We start from the raw sequence: 17,280 nt of genomic DNA, 5'->3' as shown, positions 1-17,280 counted from the left end.
CAGTGTGTACTTGTAACACAATGCACATTGGTTTTGTAGTGCTTTTTTCCAGCAAGGTGTGCATGTATCTTAAACACAAAATCATATGAAAGTGTGGAAGAGGGAGTCAGCTGGTCCGTCTGTCTTTCCCAGGTCACTTACGTCAAACTGTTCTCTCATGTTTCACAAAGCCCCTCCTGTAGTGGGGATTTCATAGTCTCCCCAGTCACCTTACTGTGCCTCACTGTTGTGTTGCTAGTTTAACCCCATTACCATGCTGCAGCCTGTTCTGATTTATCTGAGCCAGTCTGAACAGGGAGAAGAAATGACTTCTCTTTTCATTTGGCAGCCTTTAAAAGGGTTTGAAGATGTGTTGTCTTAGCTTCTTAAACACATCAATTCTGGTCTTTCAGTTTCCTCTTGTAAGCTGTATTTACTAGGTCTGTAAAAATTCTCACTGCTCTTTTTAGGATACTGTTTCGTTATCTGTCTCTTTCATGCATCTGAAAATAAATACACATTGCTACCAGAGATCTTGTTGAATTTTGAAAGCATGGTGGAAAACTTCATGTTAGTTTCAGGCTGTGTTTCTGTTTTTACATCCCAGTGTGATGTTTTCTCAGTTTGTGTTTCACAGTAGCTCCTAGATTGCACCCCTGCCCTGCCCCATACCTGTTGCGTAGCCAACTTCCAATGCAGTGTTATACCTCAGTAGGAAGAAATCAGCTGTGGAAGATTTGGTGCTTGCTTATACCTCTGTTTGCAGATAATCTTTCTAATACTTTGTTTTTCTTGATACATGAGCTTGTCCCTTGATATGTTTGTTGTTCAGTGCCTTTTGTGGACTTAATAACCATGCTGTATGCTAGGAAACTGTTTCTACTTTTCCAGTCTTTGCAAAATTGTAAAGGGCAGGTTAGGTTCTAAAACATGTCTTCAACCAAAAATTCTACCATTTGTTTACCAAACTTTACTATTTTTGAAACCTCTGGCTTCTGTATTAGTTTCTAACCTTGTTTTTTTGAGTTTTTTTGTTGTTGTTGTTTTGTTTTTTTTTTTTTTAAAGACTGCTTTTATTTCTTACTGGTTTTAAACGAGGTCATCCACCAGATTGCCATCTTTTTTAATAAGCTTGCAAAAAAGGCACTGCGACTTTCTACAGGTGTCTGCTATTAGCTTTTATTTTAGAAAAATACACTTTTCCTGCTCTGACTTCTTTTATCAAATTCTTTGGGCATCATATTCCTTCTGTATTGTCTGTTGCTGACTGTAGCAAAAGTTTCTTCCTCAGATTCTCCTGTTTTTTTTAAACATGGAAGATAAGCACTTGATAATGAAAGGAAGCTTTTGGTAATGACTTGACTCCTGTAAGCTAAACTTCCTGTGTTTAGCATCCTGAGATGGGTTGAGGGAGATGCTCTGGGACGAGGCAAGTTTGTAATGTTACCAAAATCGGTCATAATATTAGAGGTGTCCTGATCCAGTTTGTACCTCGGTTCTTTCCTGATGCATACAACTTGAACTGGAAACAGACAACATGCTTTTAAAGATAAAAGTTTTTGAATGGTCAAATACTTGATTAATATCTGAGGAGTATTATGCACACTATTTAATTTCCTTCTAATATCCCTCAGGAAACTTTAATTTGAATTATTTTGCATCCTTGACACCTGCTTTCCAGTGTAAATGGCTTTTCTCCAGAATCGTGTCAGATCTTTTTTGGAGTCACTGCCTGTCTCTCTCAGGTAAGAAGTGAACCATATTTCAGCCTACTCAACATGTTTTACCTACTTATGCTCTGAAACCTTAACAACGGTGCCAGTGAGTAAAGTAAGTGGAAAGGTGGTGCTTCAGTGGCTTGAGTTCATAGCCAGCTCTATAGATCTGTGAGTAGCCTGTTGGTGACCAGTGCGTGTGTGCAGACAGACAGGATAAAGCCCTAGGTGCTAATGAAATATATGCATATATGTGCTTTAGACTTTTTAACAGATTGTTCCTGTAATAGTGTCACTAACTCTGAATGGTAATGGCCTAAATAACATGTGGCTTTCTTGGCAGGGGAGGGGGACATTGCTGTGACATAAATTGTTAGAAATAAACACTTCATGTATTTACACAGGCTATTAATTTGGTCTACTTATTTAAATTAATTAAACAGAATTTTAACAGGTTATGTAAGATAAATCTTGTTTGCTTGATCGCTAACTCTTTTCTCTTGTGGAAGGTGATATATTAATGTTGAGTTTTACAGGAGTGAAGAATGTTTTCTTTTTCTCTGTGCAGGTTAAAAATGATTGTTTCATGTCTTTTTGTGCTGCGTCTCTCTGTCACCCTTTTTTCTCCGTAACTTTCATGCTAATTTGGTATTTAAAAGTGATAGTGATACATTAGCCAGACTTGTTAATGGTATGTCATGGATTGTACTAAAATTCTTCAAGTAGAAGGCACCTGGTTGCATAGAACTAAAAGGCTTATTTACCTTCCTTTTAGGTTTCATCTGAAGACCGAAGTACGCTGTGGGCTTTGATTACTTTTTATGGAGGGAATTGCCAGCTGAGCCTCAATAATAAGTGCAGTCATTTGATTGTGCCTGAGCCAAAGGGGGTAAGAGTTTATTACATGTACAATTCTTCTTGTTGTAGCTCTCATTTGCTTTTGAATAATCAAAAATTTTCCATCTCCCTGAAGCGAGGGTTCTTCAGACTGTTCGTTAGTCTTGAACAGCTAAATTCAACACAAGTATGCATTGCAGCTATTCAGTTCGTATTTATTTTCTGCATGGCTTTAAGCCTGATTAATTAAAAAGATGTCCAATTTCATATCAGTTTTTGTATCTCTGGTTGAACAAAGCATTTTACTCTTTACTCTGTTTGTCTTAACCATGATTTGTAAATGTGTAGATACAGAATCAGTGAAGAAAAATGAAGGACAAAATTGAAAAATTGTGTAAAATGCCCTTCCATGTTAGAAGGGAGAGAGGAATAAAGAGCAGGAGGAGGAGCACGTTATTTTCTTTTGTTGTTGTTGTTTTTTTCTTAAAGACAACTCTCAAAATCCCTCAAGTCATTCCTCTTAAACAGAGACGTTAGGATAAACAGTACACAGCATTCCTGTCCAACTGCTGTTAAAGTACTCATACTTCAAAACACTCCCATCATAGAATATCTCAAGTTGGAAGGGACCCATAAAGGTCATCAAGTCCAACTTCCTGCTCCTCGCAGGACTACCTAAAACTAAACCATATGACTAAGAGCGTCATCCAGATGCTCCTTGAACTCTGACAGGCTTGGTGCCGTGAACATTTCCCTGGGGAGCCTGTCCAGTGACTGACTGCCCTCTCAGGGAAGAACCTTCTCCTGATGTCCAGTCTGAACTTTCCCTGATGCAACTTTGTTCCATTTCCTCGTGTCCTATTGCTGGTCACCAGAAAGAGGAGATCAGCACCTCCCCCTCCGCTGCCCCTCCTTGAGGAAATTGTAGACTGCGATGAGGTCACCCCTCAGCCTTCTCCAAGCTGAGCAAGCCAAGTGACCTCAGCTGCTCCTCATAAGTCTTGCCCTCAAGACCTTTCACCATCTTGGCTGCCCTCTTCTGGACACACTGTAATAGTTTGATGTCCTTTTTATTGAGGTGCCCAAAACTGCACACGGTACTAGAGGTGGGGCTGCACCAGTGCAGTGTAGAGTGGGACAATAATCACCCTCGACTGGCTACCTATGCTGTGCTTGATGCACCCCGGGACATGGTTGTTCCTTTCGACTGCCAGGACACACTGTTGACTCATATTCAACTTGCCATCAAACCAAACTGCCAGATCTCTTTCTGCGGATCTGCTCTCCAGCCTCTCATCCACCAGTTTGTACTTATAACCAGGATTACCCCATCCCAGGTGCAGAATCGGGCACTTGCCCTTGTTAAATTTCATAGAGTTGGTGATTGCCCAGCTCTCTAGTCTATCCAGATCTCTCTGTAAGGCCTCTCTACCATCAAGGGAGTCCACAGCTCCTCCTGATTTAGTATCATCATCATTTGACTTCCTACTCCTGTGTAGGAAGTCTAATGTTGCTGTCTTTATGCAAATGGAGAAACTGAATTAGAAAGATTAGGTAACTGGCTTAAAGGCAGCATTGAACACATCAGAATAGCCTTCTCTACTATAATGCTAATAATGCTTTGGTTATAGTAGTTCATTGAAACTCCATGTAGTGTTCAGGTACTCCTCTTCCTGAAGAAGAAATAAGTTTGTAATTGATTTAGTGTGTTTGTTCAGAGACTGAAAATACTTAAACCAATTTGAAGCTCACTTAAAAATGATTGCTTGGATGCTCTTAGTTAATGTGGTGGATGGAGCAAGTTTTTGGTTTTGTTTTTGTGTGTTTTATTTTTTGTCCTTTAATAACATGAGCATATCTCCATCGCCTTTTTTTTTTTTAATTTCCAGTCAGTGGGAGGGGTCGCACAGGTTAGTTATTTGAATGTGAGTAACTCTAAGATCAAGTTCTGTAAAACTTTGTCAAGTTTCTAACGTTTTATACAAATTGAGTATATTTTTGCCCTACCAATGACCCTTTTAATGTTTTGGGGTTAATGTAAACTATCTAATACTAAGATAAACATGTGGCTAGTAGGATGACGATAAACTTATGTGTTCAATGCATAGGAAAGTGCTTTAGAATAAAACATGGCATTGGGAGAAGAGAAAGTGCTTGCTTTTTCTTCCCTGTTTCATTTAAATCTATAAGAACCTTTGTAGGTTTTTTTTTTTGTGGGGGTGGGGTGTTAAGTGCATGATCTGAGTGTACCAAACACCACCCTAGTTGTCTCCTCCATCACAACAAAATGTAACATGTGGACAAAGAGCTTTGCTACCTAAAATAGTGTTTTTAAGAGGCAATGATACACATTTAAGTGTTGCCTTAAATCATAAGCTTTTTAGAGCAAAGGATCTTGTCTTGAACTTCCCAGTCAAGAAACTGAAAAAAAACCACATTAGCATTTCATATCTGTAGGATAAAGTAAATATCTTGTTTAATTTACGTAATCATTGAATGGGAACAATTTTATAGGGTGATTACTTAAAATGCTTCTAGTCCTGCTGCTCTGACATACTACTACACGGGAATCTGCAGCAGTTTGTAATGAGAACAGTTTTGACACTAGTGAAAACTTAAATGATTACTTTGACTAGACACAGGGTGATAAAACAAGATTCTTAATAATTCTCACCACAAAGAAAGAATGAAAACTCATATCTGCAAATAAACTTGGTTTCATCTGTAATCTCTTTATTGTGTATGAATGACAGTTTCATTGTAGGAAATAACTCTAGAGAATCATTAAATTAAATTAATTTCCTCTGAGTGTGCTGGTTGTTAATTTACATTGTTTGACATACGAAGAAAATCCCAGTTCAATCACTTTTAAATATTAGATCCTGAAATTAGTTTCAAATCTTCTAAAGAAAGTTTTCTTTTTTTTTCCACTGTCTTGATACCTGTGCGGGGTTTCCATCAAAGAGGATGTTTGAATAAATAGAGCACTGATCCTGTGTCTTATTTCTATTTCTTAGGAAAGGAAACAGTGAAGTTTTACTATTTGTATATATCTTCAAATGATGAAATGATAAAGCAGGGAGTGATAAAGTTTTCTACTTTGTCAGCACAGTAACCTCTCATTAAAATGGGTTTAGCTAATATATGGACAGATGTGTAACTTTCAAGTTGAGGGCAACATTACAATTTGTGGCTTCTGAGAAGGTGTATGGGAAATAACCGATCGGTTTCTGATTTGTATGCCTGCTGAAATGCATATTTTTGAGTGATCACCTTGTAAGTATAAACTGTATTTAGACTCACCTTAATGTCCACTTAAATCAGCTGCGTCTTAATATTGACTGTGATGTTCCCAGCTACCGGAGTTCTGAAGGCTTTTTCAGAACCAAATTTCATGATTTTCAAATATTTTGGTGATTGGGTTTGAGAAGAATTTGGGTAGCGGTGTTTTTGCAAGTGAAGGCTTAATCTTCTGCAGTTGTGCCTTCTGAGTCCTTTATGTTGTAAATGTGGAGGTTTTTGTTTTAATCTCTTGGAATTTGTGGTTATGCACAGCAGTGTAGTTTGTTCTGTTGTTTCTGGGAGAGATCACTTTCTGTTAATTGGACAGCCTCTTGTGATCTGCTTCTCTGTGCTCTAGCCCTTCCCTCAAAAAAGTTGTTTGGGATTTTTTGTCTTTAAATAAAATCTTTCCTTTTTTTTTTTTTTTTCCCCCTAGGAAAAATATGAATGTGCTTGTAAACGGGACAGCATTAAAATTGTGACACCAGACTGGGTACTGGATTCTATAGCTGATAAGACTAAAAAAGAAGAGACTCCTTATCATCCTCGTTTAATTATATACGAGGAGGAAGAAGAGGAGGAGGAGGAAGAGGAGGAGGAAGCAGAAAATGAAGAACAAGATTCTCAAAATGAAGCTAGTACTGATGAAAAATTATCAAGCCCAGCATCTTCTCGAGAAGGATCGCCTTTGGGTGATCAAGTTTTTTCACCAAAATCTACTACTGCTGATAAGGCAAAAGGGGAACTGATGTTTGATGATTCTTCAGATTCCTCTCCAGAAAAGCAAGAAAGGAATTTGAACTGGACACCAGCTGAAGTGCCACAGGCATCTGCAGCAAAGCGTAGGTTGCCTCAAGGGAAAGACTCTGGGTTAATTAATTTATGTGCCAATGTCCCACCAGTGCCAGGTAATATTTTGCCTCCAGATATGAGAGGCAATCTAATGGCTTCAGTACAAGGTGCCCAAGGTTCTGATCGACCGGAAATGATGGCTACGTGGAGTCCAGCCGTGCGAACGTTGAGGAATATTACTAATAGTGCTGATATTCAGCAGATTAATAGACCATCAAATGTAGCACATGTAAGTGTTGGATTTTTAATTTATAAGATACTGGACTTTTTCTTAGGAACTATCATATCCAAGAACTTCAGTTTCCTTTTGTTGTTCTTTAAACGTACAAGGGATTAAAAGTTCTCCGTGTTACTTAAAAGTTGTGGCCAAATTACTAACCTCCCCATAATAAGTAACTTCATTCCTAGCAGGTTCACAGAAGTAAGAATGCATTTGGAAAAAATGTTTGGAAGAGTAAAGCTGTGTTTAACTAAAGCGTGCTTTAGAGTTTCGGTATTGATTTCTTGGTAAGAGCAAAAAAAAATATTCATTAATTTAGAATTATTTGGCTAGTTCAGGAAACTTGATTTCATACCTTTCAAGCTTTTTATTCAGTGCAAGGAATTATTTGTGCTATAAACACATAGAAGCGTGAAATTGATTGTTCTCACAGTAGGTTCAGTTCTATACTGTGTTGTTCTGCTGAACGTCATTAAGTTGTTGTATAGTCAGGATTATGAGGCAGAAGTCCTAACTTACAGGTTCTTATGCCAGTTGTATAGTTGAAATAATTGCAGCTTTTGTATTGAATTTATTTTTAGAGAAAAATAAAAAGCGAATGAACATGCACTGAAATAACTTGCAGCATTGAAATTCTAAGATGTTCATGGGAAGGGAATGTGAGAAAAGTAGGTGCTGGTAAATGTTAGACAGATCTTTTACTTAAATAATTGTACTGATGCGTTTATTTGGCTGTTCGTCTGAAGGTAAAACTTTCAAAGGTGCCTGAATAATTAGAAGTTTACAGCTAGTACTTAAACACAAGAAGTGGAGTCGCTCAGAAATGTTGGTTCTTTGTTGTCTATATGACTTCTGAATATGAAACAGAAATATGCAGGATTCCTTTGAAAACTGAGTCTTAGATTCCTCTTCTCAGTGCCTTGAATTGTTTAAGGACTGAGGCTTCTGGATAAGGACTGAGCAGAACCGCCAAAGTTCTGGTCAGTTGGGCAGTGCTGGTAAGTTGGCTGATGCTTTCATGTCTGAACACCACACCTACAATCCGGTCATTGTACTATCAAATAGTCTTTAGTGGCGTCCCTGTGGAAGTATTTTTCTGTAAGTAATACTTACAGAGCTACAGGGCGGTTGATGGTATCGTGCTTCGGCTAGACTTTGTTCTCCAAAAGTATGTTAGACTATGGACTCGACTGGTGTGCAAGGACTGTTCTCAAGTACCATATCAGGCTGCTTTGTAGGTTGATGTGCTAGCTCCAACACATGGAAAACAGCTTTGCATCTTAGAATTGTGAATCTGCTTCCTAGAGGGAGGAATACCAATTCTACCTTTTTCCTTATAGCTTCCCTCTGGCTAGGTTAAATTGTACTTTGTATACTGCTTGGGTACTAGTCTTGGGTGGATTCTGTGTCTTGGTGCACAATCTTGGAAAGTTAATGTTTAATTTGAACATCAGATTTCTGCTGAATGGCAAGATCTGTAATAATAAGGCGTTTTGCAGATCTGAGTATAGCCCTAGAATACTTTTGAAAGTTTTATCCCTTTATTTTGAAATATGTGTCCTGAAGCTTCTGTAATTTTGACTTTTGGGACTTTTTTGTGGAGAGCAGCATGAAGATCTCTCCTCATACTGAGCCAGGGAAATACTCTTTTTATATATGTTATTTTTAGTTATTAAATGGTTATACTGTGGTGCTGTCTAGACATTAGTGATGGGTGATGCACTGATAATCCTGGTAGTAAATGTATGCTATACCAACAACAGCAAAACTACTTAGATGAAATCTGAGGAGTTTTGAAATGCATTGTAAAAACCACTTGAGCCACCTCTGATGAAGAGTTGATGGACATCATTGAGAGGATACAGTTAATTGGCTTTGTGTTCTAGTGATGTGCTTTGATTCCTCTCTCTCATACACACACATCACTGGAGTTTACACTGTGTGTCATGAAATAGTGTGGGTGAAGGAAACAAGCTTTGCAGGATTCACCAAAGCTGATTTAATTTTTAAAAGACTTTACAAATGGAGAGTCTGGAGTTCCCTATTGTTTCTTTTAATTTTTACTAGGTAGTTTATATTAAAATATTTTAATAAATATGTAGAACTCATTCTAATCTATTAGGAATTTACACAATTTTCCCTTTTCTGATGCTTTAAAAACTCACTTGCTAACTTGTGTCTGCTTAGTGTGAAGTTATTTTTCCCTTAACAGTGAGTTATACATCTAAAAATTGAAATTGAACTCCAGATTACTTTGGCACTCTGTATAAACATAAAATTTATTATTCTGAAGTATGGGTTGGTTAGGTTTTTTTTTTTTCCCCCCCAAGAAACTATTAGTGCTCAGCAGATCAAGGTTTTCTTTGTATTTTGGGATTCAGTTTAAAAATAGAGCTAAATATTCCTGAATTGGTTCAAAAGAAAGCAAGGTTGTATTATGTTCCCATGTTTCAAACAGCACTAATTAGAGGCATTATGAGCAATTTTTTAAGTTAAAGAAAGTAAGACTATGGAACTAAACTTTGAACTTAATGGGCCAACAGGATTGTAAAATGAATATTACAGTTGATTGAGTTGATCAATGTAATGAATAATATAGTGTTAATAGTCATAATGTTATTGGAGATATCATCAATAATACAGGGATGGGTTTTAATCTTAAATTTTGCTAAAATGTGCATTGCCTTATATTAGGAGCCACGTGTAGCTCCATGCTTCTCTATGTGTAAGTCCAGTCTTTTTATTTTGGTATTAGCAGTTAAAGATTTTTGTTTAGCTCACAATGTATTTAAGCGTAGGGTTCTTTCCTTTTGAGAATTGTATTTTCCCAATAGTTCTTTAAATATTTTTAAAACTGAATGACAACAAAAAGGTCACAAAACTAATCTTTGTTTTCTAGATATTACAATCACTTTCAGCACCTACAAAAAGTTTAGAACAACAAGTAAATCATAACCAACAGGGACATCCAAATGCGGTGCTGTTTAGTCAAGTGAAACTAACACCAGAGACACATTTATTACAGCAGTCACATCAAGCACAGCAACAACAGCACCATCCTCTTTTACACCTTCAACCTCAACAACTTATGCAGCTACAACAGCAGCAGCAGCAACAACCCCAGATTTCCCAGCAGTCTTTCCAACAGCAACAGCCTCATCAGTTTTCACAACAGCAACAGCAAGTTCATCAGCAGCACCAGTTCGCCCAACAGCAGCTTCAGTTTCCACAGCAGCAGCTCCATGCTCAACAGCAGCTACATCGTCCTCAGCAACAGCTCCAATTCCAACAGCAGCATGCTTTGCAACAGCAACTTCATCAGCTGCAGCAGCAGCAGCTACAGCAGCAACAACTGCAGCAGCTACAGCAACAGAATCTGCAACAACAACAGCTGCAACATCAGCAGCAGCAAATACAGCAGCAGCAATTGCAGCAGCAGCACTTACAGAGACTACATCAACAGCATCAGCAACAGCAAATGCAGAATCAGGCAACACAACACTTAACTCAGACATCTCAAGCACTACAGCATCAAGTTACAGCCCAGCAGCCACAACACCACCAGCAGCAACAGCAACAACTGCAACAGCAGCCGCTTTTTGGACACGATCCAGCAGCAGAGAGTTAGTAATTATTGCCTTCTGATCCTGGAAAAAAGTGGCTAATGACATGACATAATGTGGGTTAGAATATAAATAATGTTGTGTTTACAGTATGGGATTGTAAAACTTAGAAACACCATTCATGGCTCAGGACCTGTTTTACTAATTTTTAGGCAAACAGATTTAAATTATAACTAGGGATGATGCAGAAATCTGAAAAGCGTGAGAGCACTGAGAACTTTCTCTTGTCAAATACATACTTTATGCCACTAGCATATAAATTATGCTATGAGAACAGTATTAGTCTATGCATATCATACATTTTTAATTATTTTTTTTTCCTTTGGAAGGGGGAAAAGGGGAAGCTCTCAAAGAGGATAACAACTGGAAAGACAGCTTAAATTTTGGAAATACTACTAAATTAATGAGGGTTCAGTATCAGATAGACAGTTGCCATACCTTGCTTTGAATTCTGTCCATGCTAGTAGAACTGAAAGCTTTTTTATTGTTTTGACTATTCATAGCTGATGTATATAAAAGAGTAAGTTGTTGTCTTATGTTTTCCTTTTGGTGCCCCTTGCTTCTACCCCTTTAGCCCCCTTCCTCCACGAAAAAACCCACTCAGAACAAAAACAAACCCTGGGTGAACTATGCCTGTAGATGTGTCTGTCAGCTTTGAAATTTTGAATCCTACTTGTTCCAAGAAAGACTTACTTCAAAATTGAATGACGTTTAAAACCTGGTAGTAGGAAAGATTAGTGTAGCAACTATGTTCTGAGATGAACTCTTCAGACTTGTAAGTATTTAATTTTTTGTTCTTTTATGTGCCAAACTATTCCAGTTCCAGAAGAGTATTTCCTGCTGGGCTGTGTCTTTGCAATTGCTGATTACCCAGAACAGATGTCTGACAAACAGCTGTTAGCAACCTGGAAACGGGTAAGATTCTGCTGTATTTTTAAAAAACTATGATACCATAATGTCATTGTAACTAAATCCTGAAAGGAATGATTGGAAGTATTTCAGCACTGTTCACTTTTCCTTAGGCATCATTTTGTGTAATGTTTGTGTTACAACCTAAAAACCATTATTCAACTACAGCTGGCCAGAAAAAGTAATAAAAATGCTTTAGATGTGCAGCCTGGTTGAATTAGGTCTTTAGTCAGAACATTGGCTAAATAAGTTGTAGCCTTAACTATTTCCTGACTATTTATGCTTTTAATCAGGCAGCCATAGTGCAGCAAGTGTAATATTGCATTGCTCTCTATCTTTAACTTGATTGTATAAAAAGACTCTTTTTTTTGCGTATAACTTTGGCATTTAGTAGCCTGTGAGGTATCCACCTGAGTGAATAAGATGGAGGAATAGAGTGTTTCTATTTTTTGCCAACTTCTATTTTTCAGAAAAATCTGATTGTATCCTTTCCTAAATGAGAGGACTTTGATGTTCTTCAGAAACTTCTGATGGATTTTATAGTTGAATTTTCCCTACAATTTTGCATAATCAAGTAAGCTGTTGACATTTTTAACAGCACTTGTGTTTATTGCTGAGATAGAATTGAATAGTTCATGAAAAATTGTTTAATAGTTACACTGCAAAAATAAAAAACGTGAGAAGGGTTATTTTTGTTTATATATTTTTGTTTGTTTTTTTAATTGATTCTAAAAAAATAGACTTTTTGTAACTCAGTGAAAAGGTGCATATTTAATTTTGTTTTCTCCTTTTTTTTTTTTTTTTTCCCAAAAATGTTTTTAAGCTAGATAACAAACCTTTTTTGGGGGGGTAACTCTTCAGTGAAATGGTGCTAATGGTGGCAGTGTCCTAAAGACTAGACTTTAATTTCAGACTGTTTGTTTCTTAGGGTAATTTTAAAATTATTATATATATTAGAAGTTTTGTGTTTGTTCTCTTACTAGATCATTCAAGCACATGGTGGGACAGTGGACCCTACCCTTACAAGCAGATGTACACATCTCCTTTGTGAAAGCCAAGTCAGTAACATGTATGCTCAGGTGAGGAAACTAGTAACATATATTCATGCATGTTTTCATTTTATTACTGGAAAGGTAGGGCTTTTCAGTATGTACTTCATGCTTAGACTGTAAGTATAAAATTAAAATTTTTCATGATGTGTTTTTTATGATTTGTGGTTTATTGTATAACAAACTTTCATAATGCATGTAGTAGGTTTATTCCAGAAAACACTGAGGAAGATGCTATGAGAGGAAGGATCCTGAAAAAGTAGCGAAAAACAAGCGATTAGAATTGAAGCTTTGTATTGTAGAAAAAGTTTAAAATAAAATAAAGATGTATTTTGATTTTTAAAAGCTGTTTATGCATGTATTCATAGGCTTTAAGAGAAAGGAAGAGATGTATTACAGCACATTGGCTGAACTCGATCTTGAAGAAGAAGAAGATGGTACCACCTCATAGAGCCCTTCATTTTCCAGTGGCATTTCCACCAGGAGGAAAGCCGTGCTCTCAACATGTAAGAAGAAAAAGCTTACTTCTAACAAATGCTTGGCTCATTACATGAGCAGTATTAAAATATAGCTAGAAAGTGCTTACTCAAAGCAAAATACACGTTTCTTTTGTCTCAGGAGAAAAGCTGTTAATCTTAAGGTCCTGTGTTGATGTGCTACGTACCACTGGGTAATTCAGAGTGCTATGCAAGTCTTACTGAGTTCTGAGGGATGAGGAGTAACACCTGTGTTTGTGAATTACTCTCTCAGAAACTGAGGTGCAAAGATTACATGAGTTATACATAGCAAGACAGGAATCCAAGCTGCGTAGTTCTTTACTAACAGCATGTCTAACAATATATGCTTCCTTTACCAGAACCCACTATTTTGAGGGGATTTTTTTGAGGGTTTTTCTTTTTCTGGGTCAATACCTAGCAAATGTCAGAAAACAAAGCCTGTGCTGTTACTCGGAGAATAGGAAGTCACAGTTCCAGTAGCCTGTGCAATGAGGAGCACTGGGGAAGTTGAATTTTGCGGAGTTGAGACATAAACTTACAGTTGAATTGGATGCATGTTGAAATACACTGTGCAACGTAAAACAAGATGCCAAAGTATGTCTTGACATTGGATTTCTTTGTGCTGGATGCAGACATACAGGATGATGGCCTTGCTACTAGCCTGTTCTAAAAGGCATACAAATAAATACAGGTTTGGGAAAATTAGAATATACAATGTGCATGTGAACACAGTGGTTAGTAGTAAATGTAATATGTAATGTAACAAATGTACTTTATTATCAACAACAAAATTGCTGTTCCCTTTTCCTAAATAAAAGCAGAGAATGGCAAAAATGGAAACTTGGCAAGACTAAGGATAAGAATGGCAGAGGTGGAATTACGGTTCACCACCTATGATCAGCTGGCACAGTTTATTTGGCTTCACGGCAGGGTAGAGCAGAGCATTCAGGAGACTTTTAAAAGTAGACTAGGGTGTAAATAAGTATAAGCTTTTCTCTGTCTCCCTGAGTATAAACGGCAGCAGAAGAGAGGTGAGAGATGTGTGAGAAGAAAACTAGCTGTGAGCTTTTTCATAGTAAAACTGTAGTTTTTGTAAATGAGAAAAAGCTGACCATCAAAATGAAAATTACTCTTCCTGAGTCAGAACTAGTGCTGGAAACCTGAAATGTTTATGTATAAACAAATCGCTTTTAAATTGTACTTTGTGTATCCTACAAGCCATGTTTTAATTAAGTGCCTATATGCCGTAGTTGATATACTGTGTATTTCATTGCAGTGTATAAAAGTTAGAAAAATAGTTTCAACAGTGGTGTTTTGTAAGTACCATCTATGTTCAGTTATTTGTAACTGTCTCTTTCTATTGGTAGATAATCTCTGTGACAGGATTTGTTGATAGTGACAGAGATGACCTCAAATTAATGGCCTACCTAGCAGGTGCGAAATACACAGGCTATCTGTGTCGAAGCAATACAGTTCTCATCTGTAAAGAGTAAGTGGTTTATCTCTGCACTACCCGTGTTCTCAGTTCCCTATTGCCAGTTAGTGCTTTTCTTAATGTGAGGTGCTAATTACATCTCATTATAAGAATGTTAATTTTAATCAATTTTGCAATTTGTTAGCAATAAACTTAGTGATGTTGTTTCTTGAACTAAATCACTGCACACTGTTACATGATGAATTTGGCCTTCTGAAATAAGCGATGTTGACTGTTAGATCATCTCTAAGTAAAATATATATATATTTTTTTTAATAATTGTTTTAAAACGTTGTGGGAGGGAAATAAGTTAAATCCAGGTCTAACTTGATTCCATTTGGGACAGAAATACTCCCCTAATTGACTTGTTCTAGCATGTAAAGCAAAAGTATTTTTTCAGAGTATCTACTTAAAAGTCACAGTTAAAACAGTTAATAGGCTAACCAGAAATATTGGTATTTTAGGTTTATTATTAGAAATTGCTATTTTACCTATTTTATTGGAATACAATTTTTTTTTCCTTCCTCTCTAAACAATAAGGCCCAGTGGCTTGAAGTATGAGAAGGCTAAAGAGTGGAGAATACCGTGTGTAAATGCGCAATGGCTCTGTGACATACTGCTGGGAAATTTTGAAGCTTTACGGCAGATACAGCACAGTCGGTACACAGTATTCAGTCTTCAAGATCCACTTTCTCCTAGTCAACATCTAGTTCTAAACCTTCTGGGTAAGAGTTTCAGTCCCCAAATCCTGAGTTCTGTAGCATTTATATATGTACTCATTTAATCAATAGAAGCATATGTCTTCTGTTATAAATAACTTAGCAATGGTTTCATTTTTGTTTTGTTCTTCATTTCCTAGATGCTTGGAGAGTCCCATTAAAGGTATCACCAGAACTTCTAATGGTATGTTGAATTGTTGTATATATATATACAGCTATTTTTATAAGATTACTCTTTAATGTTTTTAATGTGTGAGCATGTGTATATGGTGTGAGCAACATGCCAGAGGGACTTACACAGACCCATACTGAACTTCCTAGCTTTACTTCCTGCTAGTGTTCTCTCTATTTTATTTTGAGAAATCTGAGAAATAATCTTGCAAAACTAAGAACCTGCACTGTGATATACAAAATCAAGTTACTTTTGAGTCATCTTGGGCTAGTGCTTCACTATTCAATTTTTATTTCAGACCTTTAGAAAGGGCTTAGTATTTTTTAACTCAGTACCTAACACTATCATGTAAGGCTTTTTAACACAGAGCACCAAAAATCAGTAAGAGTTTTGTTAGAATATTGACTAAATTTTAAATAGGATAGATAATGTAAATTAAGGGTAGAACTACTTCATATCATCTCTTTGAAATATTCTAAGAACTAAAACCATGGGCATATATACCATATATTTCATAATTTAAAAATATATCTTGCTTTAAAAAGTGTAGTTAGTAACCCTGGAAATAACAGCAGTGTAAATGAACAACAGTAAGGATATGAAGAATGTACCTTAAAAAAGACACAGAACATTTAGTTTTTGTCATGTAGTGTATTTTGTGAAACATGCAAAACATGAGACAGGTGTAAGAGCTGACGTCAAAACTGCAGCTTATCTTCTGAACTGTTTCCTTGTTCTGAATATCTAGAAAGCTATTTCAGTTTTTGTATTGTAAATTCTCTTATTATTTCAGATTTTTACTTGATAACTGTTTTCAGAGTGTCTGCCTTGACGTCGGTAAATCCCACGTTGAGCTAGTGAGCTTTCAGTTCATTTGCACAATAGATGACTGTCGAATAACATTTTATGTTGCACAAAAATGTTTTGCCGTACGTCTTGTGTTCTGGATCACTTCTTAACTCAGCTGTTTTGTATACTCTTCAGAAAAGAGGAGCTTAGTAACTGTCATAACTTAATATGTAGTAATAAGTTAAATAGGATCTGGGCATTATTTGTTGTTTTAATACCTTTCAGCTTTAGAAATAGCCACTACTATATCCCTGGCCATAAGTTTGGAATGTTCTTCTACTTATAGACTCCTGTGGAATTGTTTTGTGGGCCCGTAAGAAACTAATTTTTAGGAAATTAACGGCCTTTAAAAATCCATGTACATCGTATTTTCCTGAAAAAGAATGTATTCTTCTAGTGGCAAAATAAAAAATTCTTGAATAGATTCAGCATGCACTATTAGTATTTAAAATAGTTTTTAACCAACTCAGTTTTGGGTTTGTTACCACCACCTTTTGTATCCGCACTGCAGTTGAGGTCATCTTAAAATTGGGCATGTGCCTTCTTTATGTGACTCAGTCAGAGCAGGTGGTGGTCCATGTTTTGCCTTATGTAGCAAATTGAGATAACTTAGGGGTCAGAAAGCCTAATTTAGTACCTCCATTTCTGTATTTACTGTATGGGGACCCTTCTTGCCCATCTGCAGTAAGAATCTTGTAACTTAGATTGAAAGGGACTTCTGGAGGTAATCTTGGCGAGCTCCCCTCAGGATGCCCATGTATGAAGAATATTTAGTAATAGAAAATGCCAGACATGTGGAAGTGTCAGACAAGGTACTTGATGGCCTTCACAGCAGGCATTTCTGTTTGGTTTGGGATTTAAAGTAGGGGGTCCTCTTTTGAAGACAGCCGTCTGTCAGACGGTATTGATGCCACCCACCTTTTGCATTTTCATAGTTGAAATATCTATCAAAAAGTGAGCATGTGTGCTTTTCTTTCCAGCTGCTCTTACTAGTGATTGTCTAGCAGGGAACAAACTGCTATGGCCTGTTCCTCCCAAAGGACTGTCCTCACAGCGAGGCTGGAATAATGCTGCCTGCCTTTCTGGTCATGTGCCTTTAGCAC

At 37.0% G+C, this 17,280-nt stretch overlaps 1 protein-coding gene across 1 annotated transcript in view; it reads left to right on the top strand.

Moving 5' to 3' along the window:
- PAXIP1 (PAX interacting protein 1) overlaps window positions 1-17,280 on the top strand; it is a 53,706-nt gene that overhangs the window by 10,883 nt on the left and 25,543 nt on the right. The window contains exons 4-13 of the mRNA XM_059818786.1: window positions 1,661-1,724; window positions 2,470-2,583; window positions 6,250-6,894; window positions 9,785-10,508; window positions 11,329-11,423; window positions 12,401-12,496; window positions 12,835-12,972; window positions 14,331-14,452; window positions 14,978-15,162; window positions 15,297-15,340. Of these exons, the coding sequence (XP_059674769.1) occupies window positions 1,661-1,724; window positions 2,470-2,583; window positions 6,250-6,894; window positions 9,785-10,508; window positions 11,329-11,423; window positions 12,401-12,496; window positions 12,835-12,972; window positions 14,331-14,452; window positions 14,978-15,162; window positions 15,297-15,340 (2,227 nt within the window). The remainder of the gene's footprint in view (window positions 1-1,660; window positions 1,725-2,469; window positions 2,584-6,249; window positions 6,895-9,784; window positions 10,509-11,328; window positions 11,424-12,400; window positions 12,497-12,834; window positions 12,973-14,330; window positions 14,453-14,977; window positions 15,163-15,296; window positions 15,341-17,280) is intronic.

The sequence above is a fragment of the Gavia stellata genome, chromosome 6 (assembly GCF_030936135.1).
Source record: "Gavia stellata isolate bGavSte3 chromosome 6, bGavSte3.hap2, whole genome shotgun sequence".
Classification (NCBI taxonomy): domain Eukaryota; kingdom Metazoa; phylum Chordata; class Aves; order Gaviiformes; family Gaviidae; genus Gavia; species Gavia stellata.
This window is presented reverse-complemented; position numbering and strand designations above follow the sequence as displayed.